Consider the following 12589-nt stretch of genomic DNA (forward strand, 5'->3'; position numbering starts at 1 on the left):
TAAAGTCCACATATGAGGGAGAAAATACAATTTTTGGTCTTCTGAGCCTGGCTAATCTCGCTCAGAATGATGTTCTCCAGTTCCATCCATTTACCTGCAAATGATAAGATTTCATTCTTCTTCATGGCTGAGTAAAATTCCATTGTGTACAAGTACCACATTTTCTTGATCCATTCATCAGTAGTGGGGCATCTTGGCTGTTTCCATGTCTTGGCTATTGTCAATAGTGCTGCAATAAACATGGATGTGCAGAAGCCTCTGGAGTAAACTGTGTCGCATTCCTTTGGGTATATCCCCAGGAGTGGGATTGCAGGATCATATAGCAGGTTTATGTTTAGATTTTTAAGACGCCTCCAAATTTTTTTCCAGAGTGGTTGTACCAGCTTGCATTCCCACCAGCAGTATACCAGGGTTCCTTTTTCCCCACATCCTTGCCAACACATGTTGTTGGTGGTGTTTTTGATGATAGCAATTCTAACAGGGGTGAGGTGGAATCTTAGTGTGGTTTTGATTTGCATTTCCTTTATTGCTAGAGATGGTGAGCATTTTTTCACGTGTTTTTTAGCCATTTGAATTTCTTTTTTTGAGAAAGTTATGTTTAGTTCAGTTGCCCATTTCTTAATTGGTTCATTGATTTTAGGAGAGTTTAGTTTCTTAAATTCCCTATATATTCTGGTTATCCGTCCCTTGTCTGATATATAGCTGGCAAATATTTTCTCCCACTCTGTGGGTGGTCTCTTCAGTTTAGAGACTATTTCTTTTGTTGTGCAGAAGCTTTTTGATTTTACGAAGTCCCATTTGTCCATCTTTTCTCTTAGTTGCTGGGCTGGGAAAAGTGGTTACTCGTCTGCAAGAAACTGAAACTAGATCCATGTCTATCACCCTGAACTAGTATCAACTCAAAATGGAACAAGGACCTAAATATCAGACCTGAAATTCTGAAGTCACTACAGGAAGGAGCAGGAAACACTCTGGAACTAATAGGTATAGGCAAAGACTTCCTCAATAGAATCCCAGCAGAAGAATGCAGTTTTATGTTTATAGAATAAAGTGTTTACACCAGGATTACAGAAAATGATACAACACCAAAAATGGGTGTGTTTGGTCTCTATCCTTGTTAATCTGGGCAACACCAAATGGTTGCCCAAATGGCCAAATACTGAGGCAGACATGACCCATGGAATTGGGCCTTACCTTCCAGTTACTATAAACCAGAACTCCATCAATAACTGCAGATGGGCCTCCTCTGAGAAATGGAATAGCATCATAAACTCTGCAACCATAAACTGAGTAAAACACATATTTAATAAGCTTCAGTACTTTCATGTGGGCTTTTGTTCTGAAACATGTCAATTTCCATAGTGGCATCCATCCCTCTGCTGATACTTTTCTGATAACTAGAAGGGAAAAATAAAGAAACAATGTGTTACTTTTAAATGCCAAGTCATTTAAATGGTAGATAAATCTAGACATCACAACTCTATTGTATAAATTTGGAAATATTTGCCATGTTGTCATTTAAGGAAGATACATCTGTTGAGAGTGATAAGGCTGTGGCTAATCAAACTCACAAAGCCCATCAGGGACCTCCCACAGCTGTATTTGTGGAGAGTGAAAACTGCTCATTGGGAGAAGGCATGTTCTCTAACAAAGATCTCCTTCAATGTGACTACATAAATGCAAAAGAAGAGTATTCTAAGAGTAAACTACTAACAAGAATAATAATAGCCTCAGCGCTTTGAAAGTAAGAGATCAGGGGCATATCTTGGAGTTCAAAACTAAAGCTTTAATATGCAAAACAGTATAGATACCATTAAGGAACTCCAACAAAGATATTGAATGTAAATATCAATACATTGATAGTAGTTCAAAGGCAACTAAGTCAGACTAAACCTCACTGCCATCCCATTAACAAGGGATTCAGTGCATTTGACAAGGATAGAGTACATGTTTGTGCTCCTGAGAACACTGCCAGATGACACCAAGTTTTGAATACACGGTTGCCCAGCGATGCCAGGGATAAGTGCTGGCCAGGGGTATAGGAGGTCATGGGAGTGCAGAGATAGTGGTGCAGGATGCTGTATGGGAAGGTAGGGAACGGACGTGAAAGCAGGGTCTCTAATGATGAGGGAAAAGCATTGAGCTGCAAAGTAGAGATCACAGGTCACAGAATCAAGTGGTCTCCTTCATTTGTGTTTTTAAGCATGATGTCTGGATTCACAAAGTGCCTGTTTTCTTTTTTCTCCCCAGTGTTTACATATCCAGAAAATGGCAGTGATGACTTCAGAGACCAAGCAAAGAACACAAACCACCAGGTATCTCTGGAAGTCACAGAGCACAGATCAGACTGGAGTCCTCAGACCAAACTACAGGTCACCATCCAAGCGGGTCATTAAATCTATTTAGTGGGTCCCAGGCCAGCATTTTTAGAGAATAAAATAGAATAATGTACAATAGTATGGAATGAACAGAAATGTTGCAGTGCATAAAAGGTAAAAAGGATAAGTATTGCATTGTGTACCTTTTTTCAGCCATGTATGTTACATGAAAGTTGATATATACTATAGACTGTGTAAGTTGTAGAATTACAATATATTATGACTATATAGCATTCAGGCATATATTTGTTATGCTTTACATCTATATATTCATATATAGATGCATATAGTTATAATGGAATAATAGACTATAAGGTACCTAAGTTTTAAATAGCAGATTGACTCATAGGTTAAAAAAGAATACATATAGTTGTTGTGTACCACTTTTATGTTTTATATACATATATTGTATTTATTATGTTATATATTCAAATGATTATGCAATTATATATTACATATTATATCTTTTAACTTGAGTATTTTAAAATATGTATATTTCTATACCATTGAAACTTATTTTGTTAGTAATGATAGCTAATATTTATATGACACAAGACTTACAGTCTGTAAATTGGGGACTATAATAAAATCTGCCTAGCAGGGTTGCTGTGAAGTTCAGTTATGTTAATACAAGTAATACAACACTGTCTGGACACAGTAAACTATCAAAATCAGTAGCTTTATTATCACTGTTGCAAAGTTTTGTAATCAGTAGATGGTGATGCCTGTCATGAACTCTCTCAGTCTGATGCCAAAATCTTTACCTTTTTCCTCAACATGAGGAAACTTCAGCTAACTGCCGGGTGAATGAGCCTAATGCCCTTGAATACGTGAGATACCAACTTCCAGCTACTAACAAAAAGTCAGTTTTAGGAAGCGAGCGTTGTTCACTACTTACTGTTCACATGTTCCTCTTTCTTCAGAGAGAATTTTCCCATTCCTGGGGCCAAACCTGTGACATTTTTTTCATGAACAATTATATCAAAGAAAAAATTCTTTGAAGAAAATTGCAATATTTTGCACAATGAGTTCCAAATAATTGTTTTCAAATGGTTTGTAATGAAATTTAACTCAGTTAAGAAATGAAAAATAAACCTAAGATTGAGAAAAAATCATTAATAAGGGCTTGGTATTTTAACACCTAAGACCCATACAGTGACATTACATTACAGTAACTTCTCCATTTCCTATTTTCTTTCTCTCAATTTCTTTCTCCTTCCTTCTCTCATCTTCCTTTTATTTTCTCTTTTAGGGACCTTTTTCCAAAGACCCATTACAGATGAACACCTACGTTGCCTTGTACAAATTTGTACCACAGGAGAATGAAGACTTGGAAATGAGGTAAAAATACTTTTTACAGAAAAAAAATGAACAGAAGAAAATCTTAAAGGCACTGTATTTCCATGTGAGGGAATAATTCCATGTGTGCTTTAGAGCAGTGATTCTGAAATGTTAGCATCCACTGACCTCAGGCTGACACAGGAATTGCTGGATCTTGTCCCCAGAGCATCTGATTCAGCAGGCCAGGTAACACTCACACACTTGCATTTCTAACTAGTCCACAGGTTTCACCAATGCTGCTGGTCTGAGGACCACACTTCAGGAAGCACTGCTTTAGTACAAGAACTGCTAATAGGAGTTTTCGTTAAGGTTAAACATTAAATGTGCTTGGCATCAGTAGAGTATAATAGAGAATCATAAAATGTACACTGATGAAAGAATCAAACTAAAGCTATCAGTCAATTGGGACCCATGTACTTCATGATAACTGAAACACTTTAAAGTAAAAAGTGAGTTTTGTGACTCTGACGAAATCTGAACCTTTCTCTTGGCAAGTGGTTTCAGCACTGGCTGAGCTAGAATCAGTCCATGGTTTACAGCCCACTTCTTGTGTGAGCTTAACCCATTGATAAACATCTCATTACTCTGATTTTCTTATTTATAAAAAGTTAATAATGACTCCTCCTTATAAGGGATTTGTGAGGCTGAATGAAAATAGCACAAACCCAGTGCCTGGGCATCAGAGACACACCTGTGTAATAATGGAGTTATTGCACTTTTTGTCATATGGTACCTTTGTTCCTTCCATTCATGACCCCAAGTCAATCTCAAGAGAAGGCTTCTGCATTTTCCCATTCTAAAGCAGGAGAGCCCTGGGAGTCATTCTTCCCTCTCCCAAAAAGAATGAAGATAAATTAGCACTGAAAACTACTTAGTTGCTTGAGCACTGGTGAAATAGTCTCTATTTTTCTGAATGCTGTGCAGACCAAGGTGAGAACCAGAACTCCCTCCCTTCAAATGACTGGGGAGACCTTGCCTCCCAAACCTTGCCCTGGAGCTAACTAGAACTTTTGACCCCTTTGTGGCCTTTCCTGAGTGTGGTCCCTCACCTCAGTAAACTCAGCCTTCTCCTCTTACATTTTCCCCAAATCCCCTATAAAAGAAGATACCACCAAAGGCTCCCTTTAGACTCTGTTTTGTGATCCTTCAGGATCAACCTCTAAATTCAGACACTCTTCATGATGGCTACAACCACCAAGACACAACAGCAGATTTATTTATCTCTCCTGCCTATGTCTGGTAGCTCCCCTGGCTCACACTCCAAAGTCAGCTTTGGTTTATTAATAGTTGAAAGTCTGCTTCTAAGTAATTCTTGGGCTTTTCCAAAGCAGTGTTCAGGACCTCAATCCTTGCCCCTTAGTTTTGCTCAGAAAATTATGCTTTTATTCTTCTAAGTTTTCTCCATTGTTGAGTACAATTGCCATGCAGAAATTACTGGCTGGAGTTGTAAACATTATCTGAACAGTTCTTATATCACCAGGAGGAGTTGAACATGGCATTTATCAAGTGGACCCTATTCTGTCAAAGATATGACAAGCTTGTGAGTCAGAGCAGAGCCTGCCTAGGCTTCATTGCTTGGATGATGCCTTCCCTTCAGCTAATGACCCCCAATTAACTATCTGCTGATGAACACAAGAGTGACAAATATTTACCTTGCATTAATTAAAGCACATTGAATCCTCCTTGAGATTGCCGTTTGGATGTCTAAAACTTAACAACTCCCTGTGCATGGGTTCCATAGTATTATATTAGAAGACTATTCTGAAGTCATCAGAGTTTTAAAAAGCAATTCCAGAGAATATAAAATGTTTCTTGGGACACTAAGAAGTGTCTAGTTTTTTGCTGGTGATGGTCATAACGCTATGTGCTTATTTTAGTTGGTTGCAGGTCATTAAAAGTCAAGTTGTCTGGTCACGACTCAAACATTTACAGTCTGCTTCAAGGCAAACAGGACTAACCAGTCTCAGGAGTGAAATGTCTGCATTACATAGACTACAAGATTGGAATGATAAATCATGCTTACACTTTTTGCCAAGAGATTGTAGCCTTCCATTTTAAAAGCCATGTACTTGATTTAGAATGTGTAAGGCAATGCTTTGGGGATTTGGTATAATTCCTTGAATGAACTGGGGCTTTGCGAATTATCTTTTGCTCCTCCAACCATAAGGGGAAAGAAATCCTTTCAATAACATATTATTCTTATCCACTTGCATTCTGACCCAGCAGAGCATGCTGGGTAGCATCCTCAGGACAGAAAAGAATGGAAATAAAGTACAGGGAATGTTGTAAGTGTGAACTTAGGGTCACAGATGGCCCAACTGGCAAAGCTAATCATCATAAATCAGAGCAGATGAGTCAGCAAGCATTTGTTACACATTTGCCCAATAATGAAGAAAACTCCTTGTGTCAAAGGCCCTGGTCCAGACCTCTCCACAGACCTCCAGAGTCACCTATCTGCCTGCCTACCCAGCAATGGCCTGAGCAGAGGAGCTCTCCTTCCACAGACTGCCCTTGGGTGAATGATATCACTGTCTACCTAGGCCTCTGGCTAGCCAAGGAAGTGTCCTGTACCTTGATTTTTCCCCTTTACCAAAAAAACTACTCTCTCCATCCCCATGTCATCTCTCATCTTTGTTGTGATAGAAAACCTTACCCAGTCTCTGTGTTTCCAACCTTCTCTCCCACTTCATCCATTGTGGGAGGAACATGCACTCAGGTGATAAGGCAGTAGCCTCAGTTTCATCAAAACTTTGGAGTCAGGTGGGAAGGAGTCACACCCTGTTCCCCCTCTTCTAACAGTAGAGCATATTACCTCACACCAAACCTCAGTTTTCTCATATTGAATATAATAACCAGGCATGCCCTTCTAAGATGGAGGTGATTAAATAACAGTATCTGTTACACTGTAAGGACTTAACAATGTAAGTTCCGATTGGTTCTATTAATAATCCAAAAGTGATGCTTTCTTTACAGAATTAAGAAGAGAGGGAGAGAGGAGGAGGGAGAGAAGATAGCAACATGGATTCTTTGAATGTTTAAAAAGTGGGGGCATCACTCTGCCTGGATTTAAGTTGTAAACATTAATCTCTTGGAGCTTGGTTTTCTCCTTCCTGGGGATATTGAAAGAAGATACTATAAATAAAATATGGAATTTTGTGCCCAGGATGAAATGAGGTACACAGTATATTTTAGATACCTTCTCTTCCTAATTTTCCTCTTTTCACTATATGTTTTATTTCTTAGTCTTTTGAATAATCTCATTAACACTGCCCTAAAGATACAATAGAGAAAATACAATTAACGACTCCCTATGGCCTTTGAGCATAGCCAGGGAGACTAATTGATCCAATGGTAAGGAGGCTGTGATACCTGGTGCTTACCTTCATGCTAGGTCGACAGTTGTTGGCATGACATGCTATAAGCATGCAGTCTGATTTCTGACATCTAAAACGTGACACCATCGTGCATAGAGTCCCATACCATTGCTGATGAATTGAGACCTGATGGCATTAAAAAGTCACCCAGGTCCCTCTGTCAGGCCATAACAGGTATTTGTAGTGTATAACCAGTAATTAAAGGTCTTAGACAATTTTCCTTAGAACCTTCGTTATCAAGTCTTCTGAAGCTTCCTGTAAACTACACTTTCTGGACTGTCAGCTCAATTGGTAAGCAAAGCTCTTTACAATACTACTTGAAATAGGAACTGTAGAACTCCACTATGATGATGAGAATCCCACTACAATGATGAAAACCCTGTTGTAATGGGGAGAACTCTACTATAATCATCCCCAGCATCATGTTATCATACATAGTCTCATGAATTAGCAGAGACTGTCTCAACTCAGTCTTCTGTCTTGATAATCCTGCTTAGTTTTTGATGAAAGAAAACTATACTTTTAACACTTGCAATGTAACTGGCTCCATTATCCTCACTGCTTTGAGGTTCAGAAGTCTACAAAACAAAGTTACAGTCATCACTTCTTATTCATACCAACGTACTTTTTTAAAAAATAGAAATAGACTTTATGATTTTGCCAAGTTGAAATTTCATGTAAATAATCAACACGTGTAAATAACTCATGTAAGCACAGACTCCTCAGGCACCTTAGGAACTCTTAAATAAATGAGAGTAAATAAAAGATTGAATGGCTCAAATGCATATTTTAGTGACTATGTAATGCCTATTCCAAAGAATCCATTTTGACTTTCTACATCTAAGTCATTTTCATTTTTATTAGTTCTCTCCAAACAAATTTATATGATAATGGCCATTATTCATAAGAGGGAAAAAGAGAAGGAAAAAGGACTTACAGCTAAGAGAGAGAAAGAGGGAAATGCTTTTTCAATATTATTAAATTCTAAGAAAGACACAAATTAATTACTACTTCAGTGTCTGTCAGAACACCTAAATTGGGGGAAATTCAAAGAAAAACATATCCTTTTTTACTCCAAATAAGATTCATGGATCACTAGACTCCTGGAAGCAGCAAGTCTCAGATTTTCCATAGGCCAATGAGGGCAGGTAATCATGGGTCTTACTAGGTAATATTTTCAAGGACCTCTAGAGATGGGATGGCCTGAATTCATCTTCTGTATTTTCTCAAAGCACAACTTGAAATTGAGTTGAAAGTAATTTTTTAACGCTTGTATGGCTGTTTCCAGGATTTGTTCTCAAAAAGAACAAAGGGTCATGGGACAGCGGGAGAACAGACAGGAAATTATAGTGCAGTGTGAGGTGTTGTGGGTGGGAGGTGCCAGGATCCTGCAGGGTGATCGAAGGGGCATCAAAGCAGCCTTGGGAGGTCAGGAAAGGCTTTGCAAGAAGGAAGCATCAGCACCAAACTTTCAAAAAGAAGAGAGATCATGGGTGTCTGTGAGCCTGGGTATGAGCTTCTTTCCTGTGGGAAAAGGATAAGGAAGAACGGCTTAAACTTCAAAATAATGAATTACTTTAAAATGGGAAGTGGGGCAAATGTGAACCCTATTGCAGAAGGAACCAGTAAAAACTTATTGCAGGGGTAGGAGTATATTTAGACAACTGCATTTGATCTATACTTGATTCTAGAAAGACTGTATAAAATTCAGTGATGGGCACCTGGCAATTTAGTTAATCTTCCAGTGAGACAATTTTGCTTCTCTATCTTCTTGGAGGCAAGATGGAAGAACTAAGCCCAAGAATTCACAGGCAGAAAGAAAGTAGAGGCTCAGGGCTGGCACCCAGGGAGGTCAATTCCCAGTCCACTCTCCTGTTTCCTACCTACATTTTCCACTTTATGTCTATGATGGTAGATTTCCTCTCTGAAAAAGTCAACAACTTTTTCTGTAAGGAGTTAATTTACTTTTTATTAACACATAATTGTATGCATTTGTGAAGTAAACTGTGATATTTTAATAAATGTATATACAATGTTACTCAGACCAGGATAATTGGCATATCTGTCGCCTTAAAGACGATCATTTCTTTGTGTTGAGAACATTCCAAATAATGTCTACTGGCTATTTTGAAATACAAGCTTAACTGTTGTTAACCATAGTTACCCTACTGTGCTATAGAACATTGGAAGTTATTTCTCCTACCCACCTGCACACTCATAATCATTACAACCATTACCCATCCTCTCTCTATTCTTTTTTAGTCAGTAGATTTAGGCAATGTATTTCTTTATCCCAGGTTGGTCACTTCTAATACATCTCTTAGGAGTGTTAAGAATGATTGGTCTGACCAGGAAGTCTGTAGTCTATAAGAGTGTGCTCCTGAAAAGTCACTCCTGATACAGAAAAATCTTTGAAATGAAGATAAAATTAGGGTTATCATATAAATATAAAATGGACACATATCAAAATTATTATTGGACTTTTTAAATAGTGAGAGCTAGTAAGGTGTCACATCTGGTTCAAAGGAGAATTCAATGCATCACACATGTAGGCAATCAGGAATATAGATGTGAATTTACAATTAGATGCAGTAAACTGGTCAGTATTAATGGAGCAATAACTGATTAGATTCTGTCAGGCACAACTCACTTGCATTTCTATGGACAAATAATTTGCATTATTTTCAGTTTTCTACAACTTACATAAGATGTAAAATAACTCAAAGATACTGAATAGAGAGAAGATAACCTGGAAGAGTATACCAGACAAAACACCAGATCAGTCTTCTTTTTTCCCATTTCAAAGTCTTTCACAACTCTGGTAAGAATAGTAAAGCTTACAAGACATAGCATCTCTTGGAGAATGTTATTAAAATGGAAGTTCCTAGGCACTGCCTAGGCATCTACCTAGAAAGTCAATCTCACTTGGAAATTTGAATGCTTAAGTGTTCTACAGGATTCTGATTGTCTTCCAAATCTGAGAACAACTGTGACTTTCCCTAAGACACCCAATGGGCCAGTGGCATACCCAAAACCAGAATACCAGTTTCCTGATTCTCTGTTGGTCTGTGCACAGGTCAGCATTTGATTTTTGACCTGTTCACATGTCCTTCACTTTGTAATGTTTTATAAATCCTCTGTGAAATAAGAAACAAAAAGGCCCTGAGACAGAGACAGACAGAAGAAGACTCCCTTGGTGTCTCGTTTCCATTCTCTAAATACATTACTGCTTGGCAAATGCATCAACTTAATTAAAACTAAATGTAATTCTAATGCACCAATTTGATTTAAAAATAATCTTCACAGTCACCAGGACATCAAAATGCAATTAAGGCTATTTGAGGAAAGTCTCTGGTGCATATTATGTTCTGATGCTGCACTATGTCAAGAAATCCAGATCTTCCTGAATGTCGCTAATGTGTTTAGCAGCCTCCCTCTCACTCAAATGCCTCTCTCAGTTAGGTTCTGGGGAGCGTGATCCATGACAGTTCAGGAACATATCCCAAATTCCTTCCAAATGGCTCTTTAGCTGAATGCTCTTGCTGGTCTATGGACTTGGGAAATCACAATCAGCCTATGAACATTAGGCTTATGACAAAAGTACCTGCAAAGTCCAGGAGTTCCTGATTATCTACTTGTATACTTGGTCTAAAAATGACTTTGGACCATGATAATGCAAATTGGGAAATGGGTCTGGTGAGAAATTTAGCAGTAGATATAAAATTAATGAAGCCATTTGACTGGTTCCTTTTTCTGCTCCCATTAGCTTGATTTATCAAGGACATCTGTTTTGGCTGAGCAACTGTGTTGCTGTAAGCTTTTTTCCTAATGAATAGGAAAGGGTCAGAAATACAAAAGATGGCCCAAAATGCCTGCAGGGTATCATGGGCAGTGCTGATGAGTTTTGACAAGACATGAGAAGTGCAAGAAGCACCTTGTTTGGTGGAATTAGCCATGGATTCAAACCCTGCATGTGAGTAGTGAAATCTGCTTCCTTGTATGAAAATGCACCAGGTCATGCCTGTTAGGACCCGGAATCCTATTCCCCCGAGAGACAGAGAGCCAGGCGTGAATGCAATCAACAAAGCAGAGTTTATTGGACTGGCTAGCCAGGGTCGAGCTCCCACACGGATACGCAGGACCGGTTAGGAAAGCAAGACCCTGAGCCTCTTAGGGGGAAATCTTATATAGACTGCAGTGGCGTGCATATTTTTGTTATCAACATTAGACAAGCAGGCAGAGCACATCCTGCACGTACTTCACATCTTGCTCGTACCTCACATCTTGCTCGTATCTCACATCTTGCTCGTATCTCACATCTTGCTCGTATCTCACATCTTGCATTCCTCACATTCTATATGCCCTAACTGAGCCCTGCCTCATTGCTTATCTTATCTACATGGGATGTTTGGTACTGGTTTCTCCAACAAGGGGGTTGGGGCCCGCTGAGACCTCATATTCCTTTCATTCCCCCCTTTCTTATGGCCTAAATTGAGGAATCATCCTCGAGAGGATGAAGAGCCTGATATTGTTGGCGGAGGACCAGAAGTTGGATAGTATTAATTCGACTTTTGACAAAAGTCATAAGTCGGTTTAGAATCCAGGGTCCTATGGTAACAAGCAGTAGGATGATTATTATTGGCCCTGCCAGTGCAGATAAAAGGGTAGCCAACCATGGGGACTGGTTAAACCAAGACTCGAACCAGCTTTCCCCTGCCTCTTTTTCTCGTTTTCTTTGTTCCAGGCTCTTTCGAAGTTTAGACATGGAGTCACGAACAACTCCGGTATGGTCAGCGTAAAAACAACATTCTTCCCCTAGAGCAACGCATAGTCCCCCTTTTTGGAGGAACAACAAGTCCAGACCTCGTCGGTTTTGAAGTACTACCTCAGACAGGGAAGTGAGGGATTTTTCTAGGTGGCTAATGGAGGTTTCTATTCTCTCTATGTCTTCATCTATGGCTGCGCGCAGTGAAGACATCCCTTTATGTTGAGTAGCCAGGGAGGCTATGCCGGTCCCTGCCCCAGCCACCCCTAGGCTAAGTAGGGTAGCAATGGTTAGTGTAGAAATAGGCTCTCTCTTCTTTCTCTCACCTGTTCCTATATTCCAGTATGAATATAGACTTTCCTCCGAATGATAGAGGATGCGGGGCAGCACAACCACTATAACACAGAATTCTTTAGAGCTGTTAAACACCTTAGTTGATAGGCATGGGGTGAGTCCGGACCGCGAGCATAGCCACCACCCATGGTCCTTTGGAATTACCCATTTAATAGCATTTCCCCAGGTAGAACTGGCGTTAATAACAGTACATAAGTCCCGTCTGTTCTTTGGCACTTTTCCTAAGCAGGTTCCTTGGCCGTTTACCTGCTGTATGGTCAGACCTCTCTTACGGTCTCCCCAGGAACATTGAGTAGGGTTTTCCTCAGATGAGGTATCGTGAGTGGTGTTTAGCCCTATTGCCTCATAGAATGGGGGCCTCACATCATAACATAACC

General features: G+C 39.4%; 1 protein-coding gene across 6 annotated transcripts in view; it reads left to right on the forward strand.

The window, feature by feature from the left end:
* The window catches only part of Stac (SH3 and cysteine rich domain), a 150017-nt gene that overhangs the window by 109169 nt on the left and 28259 nt on the right, over positions 1 to 12589 (forward strand). For 3 of the 6 annotated variants that reach the window (XM_074074150.1, XM_074074152.1, XM_074074149.1), the window contains exons 7-8: positions 2251 to 2372; positions 3631 to 3719. In XM_074074150.1, coding sequence (XP_073930251.1) covers positions 2251 to 2372; positions 3631 to 3719 — 211 coding nt within the window. Of the gene's footprint in view, positions 1 to 2250; positions 2373 to 3630; positions 3720 to 6692; positions 11239 to 12589 lie in introns of those variants that run through there. The other 3 variants (XM_074074154.1, XM_074074153.1, XM_074074151.1) reach the window with 3 other exon arrangements.

The sequence above is a fragment of the Castor canadensis genome, chromosome 5 (genome assembly GCF_047511655.1).
Source record: "Castor canadensis chromosome 5, mCasCan1.hap1v2, whole genome shotgun sequence".
Lineage (NCBI taxonomy): Eukaryota > Metazoa > Chordata > Mammalia > Rodentia > Castoridae > Castor > Castor canadensis.